At 36.7% G+C, this 25,456-nt stretch overlaps 1 protein-coding gene across 2 annotated transcripts in view; it reads right to left on the bottom strand.

Moving 5' to 3' along the window:
• Positions 1 to 1,818: 1,818 nt before the first annotated feature.
• LOC111502097 (uncharacterized) overlaps positions 1,819 to 25,456 on the bottom strand; it is a 104,531-nt gene continuing 80,893 nt past the window's right edge. For both annotated transcript variants that reach the window (XM_074179779.1, XM_074179781.1), the window contains exons 6-7: positions 8,034 to 8,321; positions 1,819 to 2,446 (exon numbers count right to left, since the gene is read on the bottom strand). In XM_074179779.1, coding sequence (XP_074035880.1) covers positions 2,334 to 2,446; positions 8,034 to 8,321 — 401 coding nt within the window. In that variant the 3' untranslated portion in view covers positions 1,819 to 2,333. The remainder of the gene's footprint in view (positions 2,447 to 8,033; positions 8,322 to 25,456) is intronic.

Genomic DNA, 25,456 nt, shown 5'->3' with positions numbered 1-25,456 from the left:
GTCCGTTTCACTACGAAAAGGAGTTTATCAGACTTAAAACCTCCCGAAATCTTTGAATGCAAACTAAACTTTCCTGAAGAGGTGAAATACCTTGGTACTATCCTCGAGAGGAAGCTATCATGAAACTCTCCCCTAAAGAGTAGAGCAAAAAAAAAACATGTGGCTTATGAGCGATATTGGAGGACAGTAGGGCATGCATGTGGTATTTCACTCCGTGAGGTCACCTGGATCTACACTGCAATAATACTAAGTTAACGTACGGAGCCATTGCATAAGGACCAAAAGTTCTACAAGCAACGGCCATCCAAAAATTGTATCAAATACAGCGATTGGCTTGTTCAAACATCACAGGGGCCATGAGAACAACACCAACTGCGGCAATGAAATTAATTACCAGTCCGACCCCTCGGACTTGTACGTTAGAGAGGTTGCCTTAATGGCCATGTTACGATTGCGCATGACTGGTTTAAACCTCGAAGTAGAAATGGGTCAATTGAAGCTGAGCCTATGACGAGGAGCGATCACTGCGCAACCTCTGCACTGCATGCAACCAGTGATGCATTCGAACCCAAGTTTGTATTCAATAAACCCTACAAAATACAAATGAAATAGAACACAGAGTCAGATATTACAAATGCAATACGCATATATATAGACGGCTCAAAATCCAAAGAAGGCTCAAGATGTGGAAGTGTACTCCGAATCACTAAGCCTAAGGAATGGGAGAAAATACCAGCGTGGTTCAGACAGAACTATCTGGTATCTTAATCGCCACAATAGAAATAGCTAGGAGAGGAATTTCTGTCAAAAACATAACAATCTGCAATGATAGCATACAAGCCCTATTAACCTTGAACAACGTGTAACCTCAGGGCTAGTACTAGAGTGCCACCAAGATTCAGCCAAAGCCTCGGTAGATGATAATATTATCCTGAGGTGGATTAACGGGCAAGACAGGAGTAGAGGTAATCGCATTGCCGACTCTTCAGCCTAGAAAACGGCTGAACTAAGAATTTCAGGACCCAGTGGCACCTACGGCCTGATGACTTCGACAATTGCGGAATTAGCCAAACGTCACACCCATGCTCAATCCCTAAAGCGATAGGATGAAATCAAAGGATGCAACCTTGCCAGGTGACCCTGAGAAGCTTGCGCAGAAGAAATATTTGGCGATGACCAGGAAAAATATTCGTTTAACAGTAGGAATTCTGACTGGCCACCATCAACCAAGGAAACACCTCCATAATATGGGGTTATTGCAGAATGTGTGAACAGGTAGGTGAAACTGTCAGGCATGGCCTATGCGAGTGTCCAGAGTTATCGTCAATGATAGAGTGTTCGGCGAGTCTTGGCCTACACCTGCCGATGTAGAGAAGATGTCTCCTAGTGACCTGTCCACTTCCTGGAAAGGACAGAATGGACGAGGACCTAGGAGGACAACTCCTCGGGAGGATGTACAATGGGTCACATGTGGCCTAAGTGGTGTGGGCTTATACTCACCCTCCCTACTCTACAGATGGAATTGATATGAAATTATGATTTCTCACGTTAAAAAAACCCGCTTACCAAATTTTGCACAAATAACTTATTTTTTGCAAAAGTTATTTTTATAGTGGAAGTTTTTGGCTTTCTACTTTTCCATATTGATACAAAAAATGTGGGAATCTTCCAAAGAAAGAAAAGAATCAATTTGGAAAAATTAACTCAGTACAAAGATGTGTGTATAATACAGAAACTTCCTTTTCCGAAAATCAATTTCTTCTAAAAATATACCCTTTGAAAAAACGAACGAAAAATTTTCAATTTCAACAGCTCCGAAACAAAGCATTTCCGGACACAAGTTTATAAAGACTTTTCTCTCAAAATTTTCTCAGAAATACGTCATTTGAATATTTCTACGTACTTATTTCTCACCCTGTATTAAAAAATTTGTAGAATAGTTTGATGTAGCAGTCTAATTAATTCAGCTACCGTGTAGCGAAACGCGTTTTAAATAAAATTTATTGTGCAAATTTTGTAATTAATAACATGGATATTGTTATTGATTTCCATCAAGTAACGGGTCAGAGTATTCATAATGGAATATTTTGTATATGGAATCAAAACATCTGATTCTCGAAACCATTTTATGAACTTCAAGCAAAAAAAATCTCGAATTAACAATACTTCTTCGAAACAGTGAAGCTCACAAAAGTCATTTACTCCAAACACACATCATCATTAACTGGAATAGCATCCTGGAAGCCGGGCGAATTTTCATAATATTTTACGTTGTGTTTGCGGTTGATAACTTTAGAGTATCTGCATTGTCGTCACGTCCAGAGTGTGTAAAGTCATCTGCAGAGTTGAAAGGTCGAGATCAGCACCAGCATATTGACGATATCATCTTGTGACGGCGACTTTTTACCACCGCTCCCATCTTGGCTTTTAGCGAATGTCGTGCGGTCTGAAAAAGGAGAAGGAGTTATTGGAAACGAAGGTTAGGGTCGACTTTGCTGAAACTATAATTCAGTTGAATTGAATTTTGAAACGAATCACTAACTAGTGCTCACGGAGTCAACTTGTTATTCACTCCATATATAGTACCCATCAAGAATATTTCTGTAGAACCGGCAGTTTGAACCTTAAAAAACGCCGAAGGAAATGCTTCATCAGTCATCACATCATTCTGGAGAAAAATTGTGTTGTGTTGGAATATATTCAGTGTTTACTTCAGCTCATTATTATTATATAAATTCCGCTATAACCCTCATAATCTTTCCTAATGCATAACCAAATATCTTGAATTTTTTTTAAATAAATCTAGGAAATTGAACGTTTCAGAAACTGTTTTTTGATAATGTAAAGAAAAGAAGAAAAATATCTCATTGTTCCAAGAACAATCCTAATAGAGCGTGCATAATTGAAAGAGATAACATTTTTCAGCATGGAAGAAAGTCGATTCATACTGATTCAATAATGACTTATGAAACTTCCACAAATGATTGCATTCCAAAATAAAAAAATAATAATCAGACTTCATCCTCATTCCGATGGAACTCTTCATAGGAGAATTTGAATAGTATGCCATACCTTAGCCAAATCCTTTAAAGTATTTCCCTAGGATTTGGCTAAGGTATGTGGACGATATTTTTCCGATATTCGATACCAAAAAATCGAATATTGAGGACTTTGTTCCCCTTTTAAATAATAGATGTCCATCAATAAAATTCACGTATGAGAAAATAAGGGACAACTACCATTTCTTGACATTTTGTTAATGAGGAGCCAATATGGAGGGTTATAATACGATATATTTAGAAAAGAAACAAGCACGTACAGGTATATTCCTGACAGTTCACATCACTGTGGACAAACGTGCTGGGTTGAATTTTTTACTACATCATATTTTGACTTTCCCTCTAACACATGGTAGGTTCAAAAAAGAAAAACGTACAATACTGGAAATAGCAGCTACTGATGGTTTCTCGAAGGGTATTGTAGATGACATAATAAGGAAGAAGTAGTTTAGGTCAAGAATGAACGAAATTTCGACTTTCAAAAGGACAAAAACCAAGATAAATACATCTCAGTTCCATACCACCAATATACGAAGAACTTTGGGAAGATTTTCAAGGAACTAGGTATGAAGGTAGTTTTTAAAACAAGTCATAAACTACAGAGCCTTTTGGGAAATCCAAAAGACAAAGTCGAGAATTCGATAAAGTCTGGAATTCACGAAATTCAATGTAAGAACTGCGATGCAAAATATTATGGACAGATGAAATGATCTATTGAAGTAAGATACAAGGAACACATAGCACACTTAAAATATGGAAGACTTCAAAAATCAGCAGTCGCCCATCATATTTTGCAACAAAACCATTCCATAGACTTCAGTTCATCAAGATTAGTTAGACAAGTTAACAACAATAGGCAACTAGATGCATATGATAGTTTAGAAATTAGTAAACATAATATCATTATGAATAACGCTGACGGACCAAATAGCATACTATATTGCTTGTTGAAATAATATTATTGGATTTACTGAATACTACATGAGGACACATTGTAAAAATAAATTTAGATAGGAATATTGTGGAATTAATTTTTATATAGCTGAAAATTGTTTTTATATATAACTATAACATTTAAACACTACATAAGAACGTATTGTAAAATAATTGATGAGGCAAATTGTAAAATTAATTCAGGGTGGTATACCTGTATGGGTGGTATACCTGTATGGTTTACCTGAATAGCATAAATAGCGTTAGCTTAGGAAAGAAAGTGTCCAGTTTAATCTTCTTCTCTTGAAGATGATCACTTGGTGATCGAAACACGTATCGAGGTGTTAATAATAACGATTTGGTGTTGGGAAAGAACTCCAGTAATATTCATTACTATTCCAAATGTTCCAAACAGTGCATCATAAGTTTTTTTCAGTGTTGAAACATTCTGCCAATAAACAATGGTTTGCAAAGATCTGTGGAATTGTCTTCACAAACATATTCAAGATAAATTTTCTGGTGATCAAGTGAAGAATTCAATGAAGTCTGCCAGTCCTTTCAATTTATCTGAATGCAAGTCACATTCGTCTGGCAGATGTAAATTCATTTAATATAACCCAATTGACGAAGAATTCTGATGGCCTGTTTTTGTCAAACGATATGTTTTCCATCAATAATATTCCCCAAAATATTGCTGCTGGATGTTTTGGATTATAGTGGATTTGTTTGATGTTGAAAATTCAAAGTCATTTAAGTATATCATGAACCGACGAAATTCGAGCACGTAACCCTTGGAAAATCATAGGTAACTGTCTAAACCATGAAATCCGGAGCAAACACTGCTCATATACACTCGAACTGCCAACCCATGTTGACATTTTGTTGAGATGAAGCAGGCAATTTCATCTTCTGAAGACGCCAACTTCAGAGGTGTAAATCATCATATGCAGAGACTTAAATTGTCGGAAGACAGTCCGTGTCGTGTCTGTTTGGAAAATGAGCTGAGTAATTGGACTCTTTTTTTGGCATTGAATAGGTGTGAGCCGCAGTAAACCTTTACTCTGCGAGTTCTAGATTATTGAAATGAATGTCATGGAGAGGTGAGACGAAAGATGCAATAAACTATAAGACTGTGGTGTATTTTGAACACTTGGAAGAAAAAGACCTATAAGATGACTCCAAAATAGCATAATAAACTTGTCCAATTTTTGTGGTATTTTGTTTCGTCTTGTAACCACTTTATTTTATTGTATTTTATGAATGACTATTTCTATACATTTTAGATGTCAAAAGGAAAATAAATATTATTATTATCATTATCATTATTATTATTATCTATTCATCAAATATCTCTTGAATATATCTAACGGCTTCCACAACAAAAATGCCAGGATCATCTTTTCTTGTCCTTAAGTTGGTCCCTTCGAGCAACGAAATATAATTCATAAGAAATCATATATAGGAACAATTCGTTCAGGCCAGTCACCACTCACCTACACAGTAGCTCAGTAGCTTCATGGACTGACACTTATCAGAAAATAACTACTCCCCTGGCTCATACCATGATGAGCATTGGAATATATTTAGCAGGTGTTCGTGCAAGATTCTTCACAGAAGAAATACAGTTATTGGAACGGGCACACTTGCAGACACTTGCAGACCTACATCAACACGAAATTGATGATTCTCCATTATTGAAAATCAAATTATTTCAGAGTATCATATCTCGAACGAAGCTTAAGCGACAAGCATTATATTTGTCATCACCCCTTCTGCTCGTACAAGGTAGTAACCAACCGCGTATCCGAATGGCACATATGAAGTGATAGTCGTCTATATAATCATTACGACCTAAGAAGACTACTTCTCAAATTCCTCAAAGACCATCTCCTTCAAATAAAACAACTATTCTATATCAATTATGAAATACCTGGCAAGGCTGTCGTAGAAAATTAAGTGCCTCAAGGATCAATCTCCTATCCTTTACATTTGTTAGTACATGTAAATGATATTTTCTACTTCATCTGATAAGCTTCAAATCGAATCATATAAAGGAACAATTCATTCAGACCGATCTTCAGTCACCTACTGTTAGAAATTATAGGATAAATTATATATCTGGCAACGGTGCCAACACACCCCTCGCGCATAGAGAGATAACAGTTTTAAGAGCTTTTGGGTTGTTAGTCAAGTGTAACGATGATAACACGTTAGAATAGAAGACAGACAGTGCATACTTTGCACATTGTGTAATATTTGGAAATATAGTTTGTTGAAAGTACTTGGGCTTTCATTAATACTAGTGTATAATTATATACAGTCCACATTGGTAACGGGTTAAAACCCTAACACCTACAAAGTAGGCTCATGGATTGACACGTAGTAGAAAACAATAGCTCCTCTGGCTGATACTACGAAGGGTGTTGGATTATATTCGATAGGTGTAGTGGAGGATTCTTCACAGAAGAAATGTTTGCAAGAGAAAAAGTCGTCAAGGAGATAGATAACAGTAACGAGTATTCTTCATAGTGGATACGTTGAACAGAAAGAGAAAATTTAGACATAGTTTTCGTCAATTATGGACTTTCCAGATAGATTGATAGATTGATAGTTTTTACATACTAACCACAATCCACCAAAGGATAGGTGAAATTTTTAGCTTCAGAAGCTGCTCCTGCACTTCTACAAGTCTTGGGAAACACGAAAAACAAGACGACGGTAAAGGAAGATCTGGGATTGACGAAAAAAGCTATGACGATCACTCTGAATAATATGTCGGTCAAAAAATTCGGGATCTAAAAGCACGCTTCAAGAAAAATTTTCCACATAGTCGATTTCATAGACCAAAGAAACCTAATGTAGCTCAACATGCCATAGAGACCTTACACAGAATAAGTGGGTCATGCCTAAGTTCTTAGATGCCTTCGAGAGTTTGAAAATCAAAAAATGTTTAATGTAACCTATGAACGGAAATAAATGTTTCAGTCCTAATTGTCTGTCATTGACACTCGTACGTAATTACAGTCCGTGTCTCTGTATATTATGATTCAAATGACATTGACCTGTAAGAAGACCTGTTAGACATCGTAGCTCATCCCTACTAAAGTCCAACAACTGTTTGACATCAAGTTCCGACAGGTGAATAAACGTCTCGGAGTGAGCCAATCCTGAAAGATTCTGCCAGAAGTCCATAGATCTTCTTGCCAACCATGTGTTTGTTCAATGTGTGTTTGGCAAAGCCTAAAGCGATGCCAATGACAGGTTCTGGTCCGATGAAGCTACTCGCAGCATCCTCCTTCGCAAGGGAGTCAGCGGCCTTATTGCCTTCCAGGTTAGTGTGGCCAGGAATCCAGACCAGTCTTCCTATCGAGGAGAGTCGTTTCTGTACACACCCTCAATCGTATCGATTCAGGCTGTGCATCTTTCCGACCCACTTTAGGTATATACGAGTGTACCACGCTTGCTGCCAACCAACTGGGTGGTATGTGGTTCCACGCAACACTAGCTCTGTTCAATTTTATGAAAATAGACAAAATTATTTCCAGTCCGTTTTGAAGAAGAGCTGGAAATATACCATCCTCTCCAGGAGATTTGAAGGGTTAAAACGACTTGATAGCCCATTCAACTGCCGATATGTGATAACCTTTTTGACGACCTCTCAATCGTTCTTTTTTGGGCGTTTAGCGTTTTCGAAGATGGGAGGTCTGTTGTTATCCAGAGCAACATTTCCAGGAAAGTGGTTTTCTATCAAAAGCTCTAACGTTTCTCTACTAGAGGTCGTTAATGCTCCATCGTGTCATTTAAGCGGTTTGTTTCAACTTCTACTCAGAGGAGTTAAAAAAAACTCGTAACTATTATTTTCATTCTGGGTTATCTTCATCATATTCCGCAACGTTGATATCAGCTCTATGGCAAAGTTTTGTTATAATGATTATGCTCAGTTACTCTAAGAATTTCCCACACTCTTGTTATGTATTATGAAAAAATGTATAATTTTTTGACCCTGTCACATACTAATTGAAACCTTGAAATACAACTCACCTTCGTAGTAAACCAATATACTGTCTAGTTTGGCGTTCGAGGGCACGCACGAGTAGTTTCCCGCGTGCGTTCGATTGGCTTTCGGAAATATCAATTCGCTCCCCTGAGGCCCTTCTCTCACCGTCGCACCGTCTTCGAGGTCGTAGTTTATCATTCTGTCGCCGTGATACCAGAAGATGTACTCAGGGGGCTCAATGGAGTTGATTAGAACGCAGCTCAGCCGCAGTGGCAGCTCTTTGTCTTTGCGGATTTTTTTCGTTGGGCCGCCGAAGATTTTCGCGTGGGCTTCTGGAAAGGAAAATTGAAGAATGTAAGATATTTTGGAACTATTACTTGCTAGAGAATTCAAACAATTGAACAGTTATCAACAGTAGACTTCTCATGAAAACAATCTGTTGCTATTTCAGTATGAGTTACCGTGTCAGAAATCAAAGAGTGTGAGCTCGAACGGCTAGAAATAACTATATTGAGCCTGTCGCCCACTTGTCCGGAACAACACAGCACGATGCTGTTCGTCGCCCGACGGCGACGGATAGAAGCATCGCCCACTTGTCCAGCAACAACCAGCTTGCTGAAGGTTCTGCTTCTTCAATTCCAAGGGAATTCCAGTTGACATCGAGTAGTGACAGAAACATGTCTATCACTAGCAGTTCTGATGAAGAAGTCGTCATTATAGTGGCCGCATTATTGAATGTAGAACAAAATAGACACAAAAAAGAGGGATGTGGGTCCAACCTCGGTAGTCAAAAGATGGCAAACCTAGGACAGTTCCGTTATCTGAAAGACCTGAAAGAAGACGAAGAGAAATTTTTACAGTATTTCCAAATGACTCCAGGTAACTTTTCAGAACTTTTGGATTTTCTAGAGCCAGTCTTAACAAGCAACTCAATTTTTTTTTGTACATTTACGTATGTAATGTCTGACACTATGCTGTCAACTGATGGAATAGCAAAACGGAGAGACAGAAACTTCCCAGGCACGTTTGGACAAGTTGATGCTGGAAAGCGCTGGCCGGCGACGCGCTCACTTGGCTAGTCCGTCACAGCACGGAGCGTTATTTGCCGGACAGGATCGCAGAGCTAGAACTCTTTCCGGTGGACGCTCTTGGCTGTGCCGTGCCGGGCTAGAAGGTGGTAGCCCGGCACGTACAGCACTTTACCTAGCTAGTCGCCAACTAAATTCACTTGTTTTCGTAATATTGTAGAATGACATTACTGGCTGGATAGCTCGCGCTTTTATATGAGGCAGCGGGTGGGCCTGGTTCTTTCGAGAATAGAGACTAGAAACTTCTCGCTTTGCATTGAACCTTACCGCCACCTATTTTACAGTTTGACAACTATCGGACAGGAAATAGTTACTGTCTAGTCCCCTAGATGGTGTTACACGAGAAAACGCGCGTTAAAAAGGAGTGGTAAAGTTTGTGTTGAGAGAAAAAATATTTTTAAATTAGCCATCGCCCCTCTAAAGCGCTTCAACGCCCCCAATCTTCTCTGTGCCCTTTACTCCCCTCCTATAGGTCTCCAGCGCCCACAAGAGGGCGTTATCGTCCACTTTGAGAAAGACTATTATACTGTCGCAACTCAGTTCTCGCTTGGCTATTAACGAGAGGATTTTTATTTGCTGTTTCACCCGCTCATTTATTCATCCCAAATAATGAAAGAACTCATTTAAAACTTAATAAAATATTTATTGTGAAAGAAACGGAAAAATACTTTAAATAAACTCACACTCAATGTTAATGAAAAAAATACATTAAAATAATCAAAAAACTTACATTATACTGCCACCCAGCAGTATTGAAGAAAAGGAGATGTGCTGCATTTCTGATGACCCAATCGATACGTAAATGAATACTGTCTGTTGACTGTTAACTGTTAACTCTTAACTATGATCCATGATCTTGACCTCCCTCAATATTTATAAAGAATTATACGCTGACATTGCGACTTTGATCCGGTCACTGTACTGAGGTAAACTGCACAGCATGCAATCTGTGCCAAGTTTGCGTATTTGGAGATTGTTTTATATTCCATATCCTGTGATCGGATCAATTTCGATGTCTATGAACTTGAAATATCAAAAGATGGAATTCTGAATACTGAGTGTTTTTTTGTTAAAATATTGAAGTGAGGTTGGAACATATTTCAATTCATGTATTTACTTAAATGAATCTGAATCATTTCATGATTATTTTCTATATTTGACAATACTAAACCATATAGTTATGGTAATGATTTTTTGCGAGATATATACTTTTGTTTCAATGAATTGAGGTGAACAATTCTCTCCCTCTCTCTTTTTCTCTTGGAGAGATCTCGATGAAAATTCAAATTTCATTGAGCAATATAACCAACCAAGAAAACAGAAATGGACATAATGGACAGTATTCGATCATCGAAATAGAGTAGCCATCTATCGAAGGCAATTGCAAAAACTATCAGTTAGAACTTTGTGTGCAATTCATTCCATTATGTGCTATTCTATAATATTTTTTCCATTTGTTTTTCATTTTTCTATAATTTTTCTTGTTTTCTGATTCAATTATCCAGATTGTCAATGTACAGGGTCACTTTTACGTCTTCACCATATTCGAATACTTTTTATTTTTCTCCCTATCCTTTCATTTATGTGTCTATCAAAACTGTTGACAATGTGAATAAGTGGTTTGTTAGAGATATGCATTTTTCAGGAATGAAACTGAAATTTTTCTTCTACTTTTTTATAGAAGTTATCATCATGAACTCACTTTGAAAAGATTTCTCTTCATGAAACTATTTTTAAATAATTCACCAAAGTCATTCTATTTTCGTTAACCTCAAATGCTTTGTAAGCCTCTCGCTCTAGCGTCATCTTCTACATGTTCAACCCCATTTGTTAATTCAATGTTGAGTAACGTCAAACTAATTTGTCCTCCGATTCATCTTCCTTAGAATGCTTGGCACGAACAACATTTTCCTTGAAGCGGATGTGAATCGATTCCGTCGAGGAACAAAATATCTAATAACATAAAACACCGAATAGAATTGAGCCATAAACAAGTGCAGAACGTTTTCGACAGTTAAATTGTGAAACATGATCGATTGTGACTTCATGTACTCACCTTGAATACTGAAATAATACTGATAGTGACAAAATTCATCAGTAGGACACATCGATGTTTTGAGGATTCTGTTGGAGTTTGTCAATCAGCTTCAGTATTAAGTAACAGTAAAAGTTCAGAAGTATCGGCGAGTTCTATCATATTTATGTTTCCACCACAAATAAACGAGTTGATTGAAGCCCACTAGTAGTGGGCTATACAGTAAGACAGTAAGAAAACAGGCGAGATTTCCAAAATGATTTCATCTCTCATAATATGTATACCTTTTCCACTACATTTCAAGTAGCAATAAATGGAGAAATATCGAAAAAAACATATGATTGATTTTAGTTGAAATGTAACAACTGACGAGTTTTTTTTTGTTTGATTGAGTAAGTTCAACTCGAACATCTATGATTTCCATCAATTTCTTCATATTCATCAAAAACGACCAAACTTCAAGAACCTCGTTTCTATTCAATCATCGAATTCTTGGACGGGGTCCATTATAGGACTTCCATAAATGATCTGAACGATTTTGGACAGAGATATCAACCTGACTAAGAACCTATGCGACTCTATTCCAAGCATAAATTTACGCCATTGAATTGTGTGCGAAGAGATTGGAAGAATCCAACCTCATACACAAGTCAATATGAATATTCTCGGACAGTCAAGCGGTGTTGGAAGTTCTTGGCTCCTACCGTGCAACGTCTCGAGCAATTTGGTAGCAAATTGCCGAAAACGACTCTCCTCGATAGGAAGACTTAGCATATTGTGTCTGGTCTGGATTCCTGGCCATACTGGCCTGGAAGGCAATGAGACTGCTGACTCCCTTGCAGAGTAGAGTGCTGCAAGCAGCTTCATCGGACCAGAATCTGTCATTGGCATCGCTTTACGCTTTGCTAAACAAAGATTGAACACCTGGATGATAAGAAGATTTATGGACTTCTGGCAGAATCTTCCAGGATTGACTCACTCCAAGGCGTTTATTTACCTTCCGAAGCTTGATACCAAACAGTTGTTGGACTACAGTAGAAATGAACTACGATGTCTTACAGGTCATTGTCATTTGAATCATCAAATGCAGCGACTCGGACTGTCAGAAGACAGTGTGTGTCGTCTCTGTTTGGAAAATAATGAAAGAGTAGGGCACATACTTTGTGCCTGCCCCGCTGGAGACCTCATCAAGTTTTTAGAGTTCGACAGAGCCGTACTTTTACCATCTGACCTGAAATACTTCTCACCATACAAACTAATCAGCTTCGTTAAGAAGTTGGGTTTATTTGGTCGAGTGTGAATAGGTGTGTCCACCACAATAAACCCTTGTGGGTTGCGGTGAAGGGTCGAATAGACCCACTCACTTTGCACCTAACCTTACCTGACCTATCCAGAGTACTGGACAAAAGTACCTGGCAACAAACACAGTAGAAACTTCATTAGGGAACCGTCCGAGAAAAGAACCGAAGAACCACTTCAATATAGTACAGATCGGCTCAGAATAATTACAGGGTTACTAACCGGTCATTGTCCGCTTAGAGGACACCTGAATAAAATGGGGCTGTACAACGGAGACCTCAGCTGCAGATTATGCAACAAAGGGACAGAAACGGATCTACACATCTTATGCGAATGTGAGGCACTGAATCACAGGAGGCAGGCAATATATGGACGTACAAAATTACGCCCAGAAGAATATGACGAACATTCAACACGGAACCTGTACAAACTAGTACAAGGAACGAGACTGGTGGAATGTGTGCCCAAGAGGCTGCAGTGTTTTCTGGAGACTTGGACTAAATGGACAAGACAGACAGCTCCCAAGGTACAAAAAAACACCTAACCTATCTGAAGTTATATCAGAAATAGTATTTCTTCACATGAATTCCTTCAATTACAAGTTTCACAATTTTTGAAATACCCCTAAATTCGTGTCTGAATTTTCATTGTAGTGTATTGTAGAGCTTCGTGATGAAATATGCTGGAGCATCAGTACTCTCGCTTTTCATTCAATAATTTCCCTATCTGACTCAGTGGTTTGTAAAGACTGGGGTGAACTAGTTGTTTCACGATTTATCTAGTGGGTCAACACGACTCGCTCATCTGCTTGTACTTTCCCCAATGAATCAGTTGCCTCAAGATAGCTGTGATTTCTCATTCAGTAGATATCATGATTCCATCAGTATATCCTGAAGTTCGTCAGATAGAGAGGTTAATATACTTCCGAACTCCATATGAATCAAAATGTAACTTTTTCTGTGAGTAAGTGCCATTCCACAAAATTTCAGTTAAACGTCATCGAATATTATGTTGAAGATATTATTCGGTTCGGTTCGGTTCACACCGGGAAATTAACGATTCGAGCCAAGTTACGACAAATAGTTCGAAAGTTCTGAGCAACTCATTAGATCGAAGAAAGGGGTGTTTTTTTTGCAAAGACCTCAAGAAATCTTGCAGACATTCATGATTCGAAACAAGATCCTTGACGAGCAGAACATTTCCAAAAATAGTTTCTACCTCACAGAAATATGAGGTCAATATCATCATTTCAATTGAAACAATGAATGTTCATACTACAGTTTCTGGAAATTAATATTTTTTAATACACTTTCTGCTTATTATGAGACTTTTTTTATGCTTTGAATACTAGCAACATCTTTTGATATATTTTTAAAAAACAAGTTCACCTTTTTTGTTTCTTCCAATAGTTTATAACATTTGAGCTATTTTTACTATTGGTCCAAATTGTAAATTACGAATTGAATCACACCTCACTCATAATTTTCGATGAAGACGAACTGAAATTATGGAACTAGATTAATGGTGCCATACCAAATTTGAATTTATGATATCCTACAGTGCTCACTGTTCATTCATCAATTGCATCAATGCGGTAACTGTATTGCAGCAAGTTGATTGTTTTGATCATACCTCTGCGGCAAAATCATTCAACTGATACTCCATTTATTTCATGAAGGTATGGTGCATTGAACAAACCTATTGTTGACATACTTCTGAATGATGAGTAGGCGGAATTATTATGGAATCAGCAAACAGGTATGGGTGAGTTAACTGGGAAGTTAGACTGACAGGCAGTAACCTCGAACATATTTCAATAGCGTATCTGGAGTTTGTTTTGGGAGTACAGAGACGAATAGCATCAGAAGAATATCTATTGCTGGAATTTTCAAAATTCATGCTTCTCAAACCCGGAAGCGTTTTAGTTGATATTATGAAATGAAGCCTGCATAGCGAGCATCAATTTTCTGTTTATGAATCGTTCACATCTTCTCTCAATCCGATACCAAATATGTTTTCATCTCATTTTTTAGCCGGGATCTTCTCACAATTGGTTTGATGAAGGAAAGAGGTTGTACATTGCTTTGATTCAGGAAACAATTTTGCTGTCCATACGACAAGGATTCTGCTCTATCTGTTGGGTTAGTTTTTTATCTCTTGAAGACATCAACATGATTGGTAAAACGCGCGTCAAAAATAGTATTGCATTCATGATATCATATGGATTTATAATAGCATTTCAATAAAAATTTGCCTCGAGAAAAATATTTGGTGAAAAATAATCATTGTGTGTGTGCCAGGCAGTAGAACTAGGCCCGCTATTCGTCATATGGGTGTGAATGGAAGGTTTTCATTTGCTAATCTATGAATGAAGTACATGCCAGTCATTTGAGTGTTGGCGAAATTATTTATCATAGAATCAGTGACAATTGACAATTATGAATATTACAGATACAGGTATCACTGTTAGTTTTACAGAAAACGGCTCTGGCAAAGCTCCCTGGCTTACAGAGACCGGCTTGTCTGACTATCTGTGATGCCATCAGTACTACACCGTCAGCGGTCATAGAGATTCTTCTAGATCCAACTCCTCTCCACATTTTTCTGGAGAGAGAGGCTAGATGGATTGCATGTAGACTTGTGCACATCGTCAATAACCCAAGTCGAATGCAGAGTTCACTAAACTGCTGGTTGACACTGAAAGTTACATCATTCTGCGAATGTCATATGACATTATGCTTCCAACTGGCAATTACGAACTGTCTTATACGGTAATTTTTCCGAATATAGAGGACTGAATCCTCCGGAGGACGGAAATATCAAGGATAGTTGTTGGTTCACAGATGAATCAAAAACACTTTCAGGCTCTGTGGAGGTGTTTTTCAGTTGCAGACCCAGAACAAAGATATCAACCTGTCTAGAGACCTATGCGACTGAATTTTAAGCGGAAATCTATGCTATCGAATTGTTTACGTAGAGACTGGTACAATCCAACCGCATACACAAGTCAATACAAATTTCCTCTGGCAGTCGAGAGGCGTTGGAAGCTCTTGGTTCCTATCGAGCAACTTCTAAATTGGTACGAGTATTGCCATAACGATTCTCCTCAATAGGAAGACTTAACGAACTGTTTTTGATCTGGATTCCTGGCCATATTGGCCTGGAAGGCAATGAGGTTACCTTGCAAAGGAGGGTGCTACAAGCAGCTGCATCGACCAGAACCTGTCATTGGCATCGCTTTAGGTTTTGCTAACACCTGGATGGTAAGAAGATTGAAGGACCTCTAGTAAAATATTTGAGGATTGGCACACTCCAAGGCGTTTATTCGCCCTTCGAAGTTTGAAACCAAACACAATAGGGATGAACTGAGATATCTAACAGGCCTCCTCACAGGTCACTGTCATCTGAATCATCATATGCAAAGACTCGGATTGTCAGAAAATAGTGTGTGTGTTTGGAAAATGATGAAACAGCAGAGCACAAACTTTGTGCCTGCCCCTCTGCGGGCCGAATCAGGTTTTAGAGTTTGGCAGCTGGTATCCACAGCAAGTAAGTAGGTACTTGATTGGACTCAGCAATTCGTTATGAAAAACATTTTGATGGGCGATGGAGATTTTCATGAATTATATTCCAAGTCGATGATATGAACTATACAATACAATACAATACAGTTTATTCACCAAATATACATATAGAGTTGAATACAACTATTGCTAACAGTAAATGGCGGTAAATAAATACGAAGCGCTCAAAAGAAGGTTTCCTTTGTTCATGGGCGAAAGTATTTTAAGTTCTTGAGTACTTTATAGAATTATATTTTATAGAATATACAATATATACATAGATATTACAAAAAGATATATATGCAGGGTGTCCCTGGACTTCCTCTTTTCCTCTCGGGAATGTATAGATGGGGTCAAAATATCACCAGTACTTCATATAACTTTTTTTCCTAAAATCCTTCGTTACCAAGTAACGGGCCCTCGAAGTTACAAAATGAAAAATGTTTTTCTTTGATAACTTTTCAAGTGAATATTCAAAATCATCCAAATTTTGGTAATTGACTAAACAAATGAATTCCTTCGATGAGCTTTCATGCAGGAGTCAGTTGTTTTGCTACAAAGTCAGGAACGGACTACCCCCGATGGTCCACACCCCAAAACTTTGAAATGACAGATATTTTTCAATATTTTTCAACAAATTAAGGTTACTTGGACAATTTTATGAATAAAAGTACTCGTGTGGAAAGTTGATCGGAGCAACGAGTCTTGATAAAAATGTAGTTTCACTCGACGACATCAAACCCGCTCGTCCACCATTATTTGAAATGAATAATTATATCAAAGCAGAAATAATAATGATAACGTTAATTCAACAACATTTATCCTGAGATGTCTACCATTATTCGAAAATATTAGTTTTTAAGGAAAATGGAAATGATAGGTAAAATGTTCATAACGAATTTTTATAATGCAAACACGTTTAACTAATGAAACTCAAGAGCCTCAAAAGCAAACAGAAATGAAAAATCCGCTACACAAACTGCTCGATATGACCACCTTCTCTCTCTATACATTTTCTTAGTCTGCGAAGATACCCTCTCTATACTTGAAATAGCATTCCAGGGTCGTTTCGTATGGCTTCACAATGTAATGTTATTCTATTCAACAATGCATCTCTTGTGTGAATAGGTGTAGCGTAAACAAGGCTTTTTAGATGCCCCCACAGAAAGAAATCCAATGGATTTAAATCCGGAGACCGCGATGGCCATGAATATGCCCCACATCTACCAATCCATCTATTGTGGAAAATATGGTTCAGATGGTCACGCACAATTAAACTAAAATGAGGAGGAGCGCCATCATACATAAACCACATATCTCTTCGGGTTTGCATTGAAACATGTTCCAAAAGTCCATTCAAATCGTTCTGAATGAACTCCAAATAACGTTCTCCATTCAATCGGTCCTGTAGAACGAATGGTCCTATAAGATGGTTTCCTATGATACCAGCCCAAACATTCACGTTGAATTTCCGTTGGTGTTTGGTTTGCAATATCCCATGGGGATTTTCTTCGGCCCATATATGGAGATTATGAGAGTTGATAACTCCATCTCTACTGAAACCTGCTTCATCAGTGAATAAAACTCGATTAATAAAAGTCATATCCTCTCTTTGCCTATCCATGAACCAATTGGCATATTCCAGTCCTGCTGGAAAATCTTGAGGTGTCATGGCATGTACCTTCTGGATGTGAAATGGGTGGAGCAGTTGTTCCCTAATTATTCTATGAATAGTGGACTTGGATGTATGGAACTGTTCTGATAGATTTCTGATGCTCATTGAAGGATCATCAGCGACGGCTTCCAAAATATTTTCCTCCAATACAACGGTACGTACAGTCCTAGGAGCGCCCTCACCACCTCGTTTTGGCAAAACTGTACCTACAGTAATATCGAAATAAAACAACGTGCTCAAATTAATTATCAATTATTACATATCTGTCTCCCTCAAGCTGCGATCGACACGCTCGAATGTTTCTCTTGACGGTACCGTTCGATTGGGAAAATGTTCGGAATACAGACGACGAGCTTCTGCAGCATTACAAAATGCTCGTCCATAAAATACATGCATATCTGCATATTCATTGAATGTAAACTGTTTGGCCATATCAAAAAAATTCAAAATATCCTATAGAATATTGACAATACAATGATAGTCATATGACAACGCACCACTCAACAAAACAAAATCGCATTCCAGTTTCTCATTTTTTATCAAAACTTTCTAAAAGGTTTTTTTGTCAACATCTGTGAAAGAAATGGAACATAATCATTCCCTGGATATTTTTCACCTGATCATGTGCAGCCGTTTTTGTAGTTCATTCGTTTGCTTTTTATTAGTATAGTAAATATTTTTTCCGATGTGCGTTTTTTCAGCTAAATTTAGATTCGTGTTAAAGAATTTCTCCCTTAAAATTATAATTATCAGTGAAACTCCTCAACAGTTTAGCTGTGAAGAAGAATGTTGAGTTTCATGAGATTCAGATAACTGATCAACACGAAACGTGATTATTCCATACGTATTATGTACATACAAAATATGGAATGAATTCGATATTTCATAGTAGAGTAGCTTGTTAGTTTAAAAACACCACGAATCTACAGAACTTGATATTTCTTTTGAAAAAATATCTGCTATCACAATTGTGACCTAAACTTCCATATAGGTACTGTACTTTTTGTTTACGACTTCATTTTAGCATACTTTGTATTATTCCTGTTATAAATGTTGTTGAATTAACGTTATCATTATTATTTCTTCTTTGATAATTATTCATTTCAAATAATGGTGGACGAGCGGGTTTGATGTCGTCGAGTAGAACTACATTTTTATCAAGACTCGTTGCTCCGATCGACTTTCCACACGAGTACTTTTATTCATAAAATTGTCCAAGTAACCTTATTTTGTTGAAAAATATTGAAAAATATCTGTCATTTCAAAGTTTTGGGGTGTGGACCATCGGGGGTAGTCCGTTCCTGACTTTGTAACAAAACAACTGACTCCTGCATGAAAGCTCATCGACGGAATTCATTTGTTTAGTCAATTACCAAAATTTGGATGCTTTTGAATATTCACTTGAAAAGTTATCAAAGAAAAACATTTTTCATTTTGTAACTTCAAGGGCCCGTAACTTGGTTACGAAGACTTTTAGGAAAAAAAGTTATATGAAGTACTGGTGATATTTTGACCCCATCTATACATTCCCGAGAGGAAAAGAGGAAGTCCAGGGACACCCTGTATATAGATATTACATAGATATTACAAACAAGAAAGAATAAGGGTGTAACTGAATAAGTGTAAAAAATTTAAGGAGGATGATTCCCCATCGAAAAAAAGATAAGATCTTTCATATAAAGAAACTTCATTGGAGCATCCCTTGTTAAGATACAGCCCCTTGAAGGGGGTACATAAAATTTGTATAACAATTATTATTGACATCAACCTGACGTTTTGTACTACCAAAAAGACACTTAGTTAGTAATTTATTTGGTTTACCCCATGGTTATAAGGGTGGAAAACGCAACCCCTAAAATTTATTTCCAATGTAATTTTTTGTCTTATTGTTTGTTTACCATTTGAAAATTTATTTTCGATAGCCTGTTTCATTCTGAACAAAAAATGTCTCTTGGGTTTTTTGCCCAGAATAAATCAGTTCGCAGCAAAAAATTATTTAACGAACAACTACAGAGATACATTGTCATAAATGTGAACTGGATTTATTGTTATTTTGTAGTTAGTACCTGCATTGAACGATTGAAGGGTAATGAACAAAACTAATTTATTAATAACAAAACACACAATATATAGAAATCACAGTAAATGTTCAATATGTCTACCTTCAGACCTTACGCATGCGTCTAGACGTCGGCGCATTGAGCCACGTATTTGCTCAAATATTCCTGGAGTCTCTCTGATTACCCTGCTCGCATCGATGATGCGGTTTCTAAACTCCTCTACATTGCGAACAGGAGTTCGAAATGTAGAGGACTTAATGCTGCAAATGGCCCCAAATAAAGAAATCGAGAGGGTTGGGATCCGGGGATCGAGCGGGCCAGTTCTGTGGTCCTCCTCGACCTATCCACTGATTTGCATATGTTTCAGTTGAATGCTGACATGCTACTTGACTAAAATGGCCGGGAGCCCCATCATGCATGTAAAACATATCTCTTCTGATGCCCAAAGGAACTTCCTCCAGCAGTACTGGATGCACTTCTCTCAAAAATTGAACGTATGCCTCACCATTTAATCGAGGAGCTAGAAAATGACGCCGAATCAAATCATCCCCAATAACTCCGAGCCACACGTTAAGAGAAAACTGTTCTTTATGGTTAGTTTCGACAATAGCGTGAGGGTTTTCATCAGCCCATATGTGGTGATTATGAAAATTAATAATCTTGACCTGAGAAAAACTAAATTCGTCTGCGAATTCTATCGTCTTCAGAAAGTCACAATTTCTTCTAATCATTTCCAGCATCCAATTGCTAAATTCAAGACGGTTCGGAAAGTCTCGCGGTAACAGTGCCTATACTCGACAAAATGGTTTAGTCTGTACTCGTTGCAGATGGTAAGGGTATTAGAGTTGTTCCTTCAAAATACGAAATACCGTCATATGATCAACATTTAGCTGGAAAGCAATCTTTCTAGTACTGGTAGTACTGGTTGTTCTTCAATCAAATTAAATACTGCTGCTTCAAGCTGTGGTATTCGTTCTTCTTGATGGCGATCACAATCCTGCGTTCTTTTGTCGAATGAACCATATTCTTGTAATCGTTAATGAAGTCGAGCAAATATTCTATGTGAAGAATGCTGCCGTTGAGATTACATTTCAGTATATCTTGTGGAAGCTTCTAACACATTTTCCTGCGACAGACCGTAAACGTAATGCATATCAGTCATTTCCTCATTTGTGTATGCCATTTTAATAACAAGTGAGTTATTAAAGTAACAAATTAAGAACAGAACAACAACACACAATTAGTATCAATTCAATTTCGAATATTCACAAACTGACAGCGTCATACCAATTTAATTGTCACTATCGCTAATAGCGACCTACTAGATATATTAGTTTCGTATTTTCGCAAATATTCGTATTTTCGCATATATGATGTATCTCTGTAGTTGTTCATGAAATAATTTTTTGCTGCGAACTGGTTTATTTTGGGCAAAAAACCCAGGGGACATTTTTTGTTTAGAATAAAACAGGCTATCGGAAATGTGGTTTTAAATGGTAAACAAATCATAAGACAGAAAGTTACATTGGAAATAAATTTTAGGGGTTGCGTTTTCCACCCCTCACAACCATGGGGTGAACCAAGTGAATTTCTGGCTGAGTGTCTTTCTGGTAGTACAGAACGTCAGGTCAATTTCAATATTGTGACTTCTTTAGTGCTTGTGAAAAAAATTGTTATACAAATTTTATGTACCCTCTTCAAGGGGCTGTATCTTAACAAGGGATGCTCCAATGAAATTTCGATGAGGAATCCCCTCCTAAAATGTTTACACTTATTCAGTTACACCCTGTATAAATATAAGTATAAAAAAATGAAGCTAGATGTGAAGAAAACACATGAAAAACTAAAAAAAAACAAGGCAGTGTCCTACTTTTTCTCCCGATAATACGAGTATTAGTTTTTGTGCCTACTGAGACGCCACTGGACCTAATACTTTTATTCAAATAACGGCAAAGTAAGCACTTCTCCACTCAACTATATCAAATTTCAAGTAAATCCGTTTTGAGGTATTTATGATATAGGTATTTTAAATATCTACCTTTTGGTTGAACTTCAAGGCTTCGTATCTCAGGAACGAAGCATCTCCAGGCATATTTTTATGATTTTTTTCCAAAGCACTTCACGAATTACCTCATAAAGTTTTATCCCATAGTTAGGAAACGTCCTGAATAAATAGACAGTTGAAAAAATGCACACCATGATTCTTCATTGTGACAGTGGCTTTCCGAAAGTATAGTAATCAATTAATATCAATGGAAAATATAATCTGATTATCATTTGGCTAATATCATTACTCTCCATTATGATAAGGATGAGTTTTCTAATGGAAATTGTTTCAAACTGTAGTTTTTCTGTTTTTCTTTTCATTTTTTGTCCACTGGAAGTCATTTAAAAAAATATTTGAAACTGGTTTTGAATAAAACGCCCCGTTATTCCTGTGATATGTCATATAAACGATCAGAAGTATTCGTTCCTAGACAGCTGTTCTAAAAGTCACTGATATTGAATCAATATAATGAAAAAGAAGCATTGTATAGGCCAAGTCATAACTACACCACTCGAAATAAAAACAGGTACATTTCACCATTTATACACAAGGCAAAAATCTCATCATTTTTGAGCCCCGTTATATATAATTCTTCACCAGAAAACAATAATACTCTTGTGCCGTATACTCGATTGAAACACTGATTAAATAAATATTTACAGCATAGTTCGCATGGTGATTTGTGAAATATTTGATCAGAGTTATTAGGTGCCACATTCACACAAATGATTGATTAAAGCAATTGGGTGTCAATTTGAAAGTCAACAAGTATAATATATGTTGGAAATTTTTCAATTTCGATTATGGTTTCGCTGGAACCTTCCATTTATCATTGATAAATTTGAATGTATGCATTTTATTTTATTTCATCACAGTTTTCATATATATGATTAAAACTTCATCACATCACTTTTTTTTGTTTTGTTCACAAATTATATACTGTATATTGTATATATTTCAGATTGAGCTTTCGCTACATGTATTTTTTCATATTCCTCTTTCCTTTTACACACGCACACAGGTAGGATATGTTGCTTCCATGGATTGTACGATATTCATTTACAATATCTTACTTCCGTCTTGTATGTATATAGATGTATTTTCTGCTCACTAATGTAATTATTTTCAAACTATCATTCATCTATTTATTATTTATTTATTTATTTCAGGATGAACCCAATTACAGAATAGGGAGAAACAGTGGCATTTACAACCGTGAACTTACATAATATAATTTGTGGATCAATACAAAAAAAACTTAAAAACAGAACTGTCAGTTAGCTGAGAAATGTATTTTGATTTTTATAATCCGGCAGTTGAATTTATCTAGAACATGACTAACAGAATTATAGGTATCGCATATTGTATAAATTGAAGATTTTTTTATTATATTTGTACGAGGAGTGTAAAATGTGACACTGTTCCTAGATGACCGTCTAGGAACCCAAAAATTCAACATATGTAACAATTGAGAGCAGGAAATGATGTTGTTTATGACCTTGAATAAAAAAAAATTAATAATATTTACGCCTTACCTCGAGACAACAAAAATTGTGAGTTTCAAGCAATTCATAATTGTTCCTACAGTAGGACACGAGCCTTCGAATTTAAAAGACGTATATTCTAGGAATATACGTCTGTAGGGCTTCTAGTTGACTTATATGAACCTGATAGTAGGGACTCCGCACAACAGATGAATATTCCAGCCTAGATCGAACAAAAGTGAAACAAAGTAATTTCGAAGTCTTTCGTATTTCTAACTAAGAATACATACACGCGATAAGCAGCTCTCAGAGTAGTGTCAATATGTTTATTGAAAGATATGAATAAATAAAAAGTAACACCTAGATCAGAGAGCGTGTCAGGACGATCCAGAACTTGATTGTTCATGACGTAGTTCTGTAATGTCAAATTCATTTTCGGTGAGTGAGGAATTACAATATATACCGATATGTTGAGAGATAGATTATTTTTCCAACAACATGTAGCAACAGGGCGAAATGTTCGCAATCATTAGAACATGTTATATTGTGATAGAGTTTCAAATCATCTGCGTATGAATGAAAATTAATATCAATCTCAGCTCCGATATCATTAATGAACATATCGAACAGTAGGGGCCATAGGTTTAATCTTTGCGGTACACCAGACTTGAGGCTATTGAGTTGGTCGCACTGAAGTAGGCAAGATCAATCGTCGAAACGTTGACGTTATGAATATTAAGTGGCGTGTTTTCAGTCACATTGCTTAGAAGAATACCACCTATCTCAGAAAGTATTGGTTTGGAGGATTCTTTATTTCGGAGGATTCAAATAATTTTCAACTTTTTCCTTTTTCTATGCAATCAAAAAATTAAAATTTTATTTTTTCAACGCAGTGTGAATTATTTTCAATATTAATAATAATAATGTTTATTTCAAAATGTACAAAAAGATAAAAGACAAACATCCAACAAGTAAAGAAATAAACATAACAAATCACTGAAGCTCACAGAGCTTGTGCGTGATATTTATTAGATTTCCAAATATACACATATACATACATATATATGCATACACATGCATCCACCCATGGATGCATGGGTATACATGCATCCACCCATTGACAAAAGATAGTCAACAAATCAAAAACCACATAGGGAAAAGCCTTGAGCGTAAGTATTTGATTCATTCAAAAAAGATTAAAATGGAAGCAATGTGTTAAATAATCAAATATAGTATTGTCGTAGGGGAACATGTTTTGTGAATGGAATAGAATACATATATACACACGCATATACACAACCTACATATACATACATATACTTCTTGCAAACATAAACTCGAACATATGAATTTACAAAGATCTACAGAGCGTTGATTGTGAAAGAGGATGATATTCAAATGTATTGGTCGTTTTAATTGCTGAGACGGTGTTAATCCATTCTTGGGTAGTGATGTATCCAAATTTTAAGTTTTTTTTTATGAAGCGGATTTGAGTTAATACATTTCAATTCTATCGGTAATAAATTGTAGATTTTGGGTCCCAAGTATTGATACGATTTTTGAAATTTGGTTTTTTTCACGTTTGGGGACTTATGATACATTTTCTTTATGTCTTGTTGAGTGGGGAAGATCTATCATTACGAGGTCATTTTTATTTCTATGCTGCCTCAATAGTAGACTGTAAACAAATATTTGCTTCATATCAAAAAGTTTTGTTTCTTCGAAAAGCTCGTTAGTTGGATAGGTATACTTTTTTTTATACATTATTTTTAGGAAATATTTTTGAAGTACTTGCAGATTTCTTAGATGGATATCTGCAGTTCCCCCCAAGCTACTATTCCATAGGTCCGATGACTTGCTACAAGAGCATAGTGAAGGATTTTGAGATGTTCTATATCTAGTATGTCTGACAGAATTTTGAATCTTGGTAAAATAGATCTCACTCTCTTACAGACATACATAATTTGCTTATCCCACTTCAGATGACTGTCAATGTAGATATTTACAATGTTCGGTGGACCGTATGGTCCGAGCATTATAATGTTCGGAAATCTGGTTGTTCATTTTTATTGCAAGAAAATGGGATAAAGCAAGTTTTTCCGAAATTAACTGTTAGTAGTCTATTGTTGAACCATGCAAATATATCTCGAAGATCTGTTTCAACTTTGCATTTTAAATCTGTCCAATTTGTTCCTCTATACAAAATTGCGGTATCG

The sequence above is a fragment of the Leptinotarsa decemlineata genome, unplaced genomic scaffold, assembly GCF_025532065.1.
Source record: "Leptinotarsa decemlineata unplaced genomic scaffold, Ldec_3_MD MMD2_tig00026282_RagTag_RagTag, whole genome shotgun sequence".
Lineage (NCBI taxonomy): Eukaryota > Metazoa > Arthropoda > Insecta > Coleoptera > Chrysomelidae > Leptinotarsa > Leptinotarsa decemlineata.
Note: the sequence above shows the minus strand (reverse complement) of the source record. Positions and strands in the feature narration are given on the sequence as shown.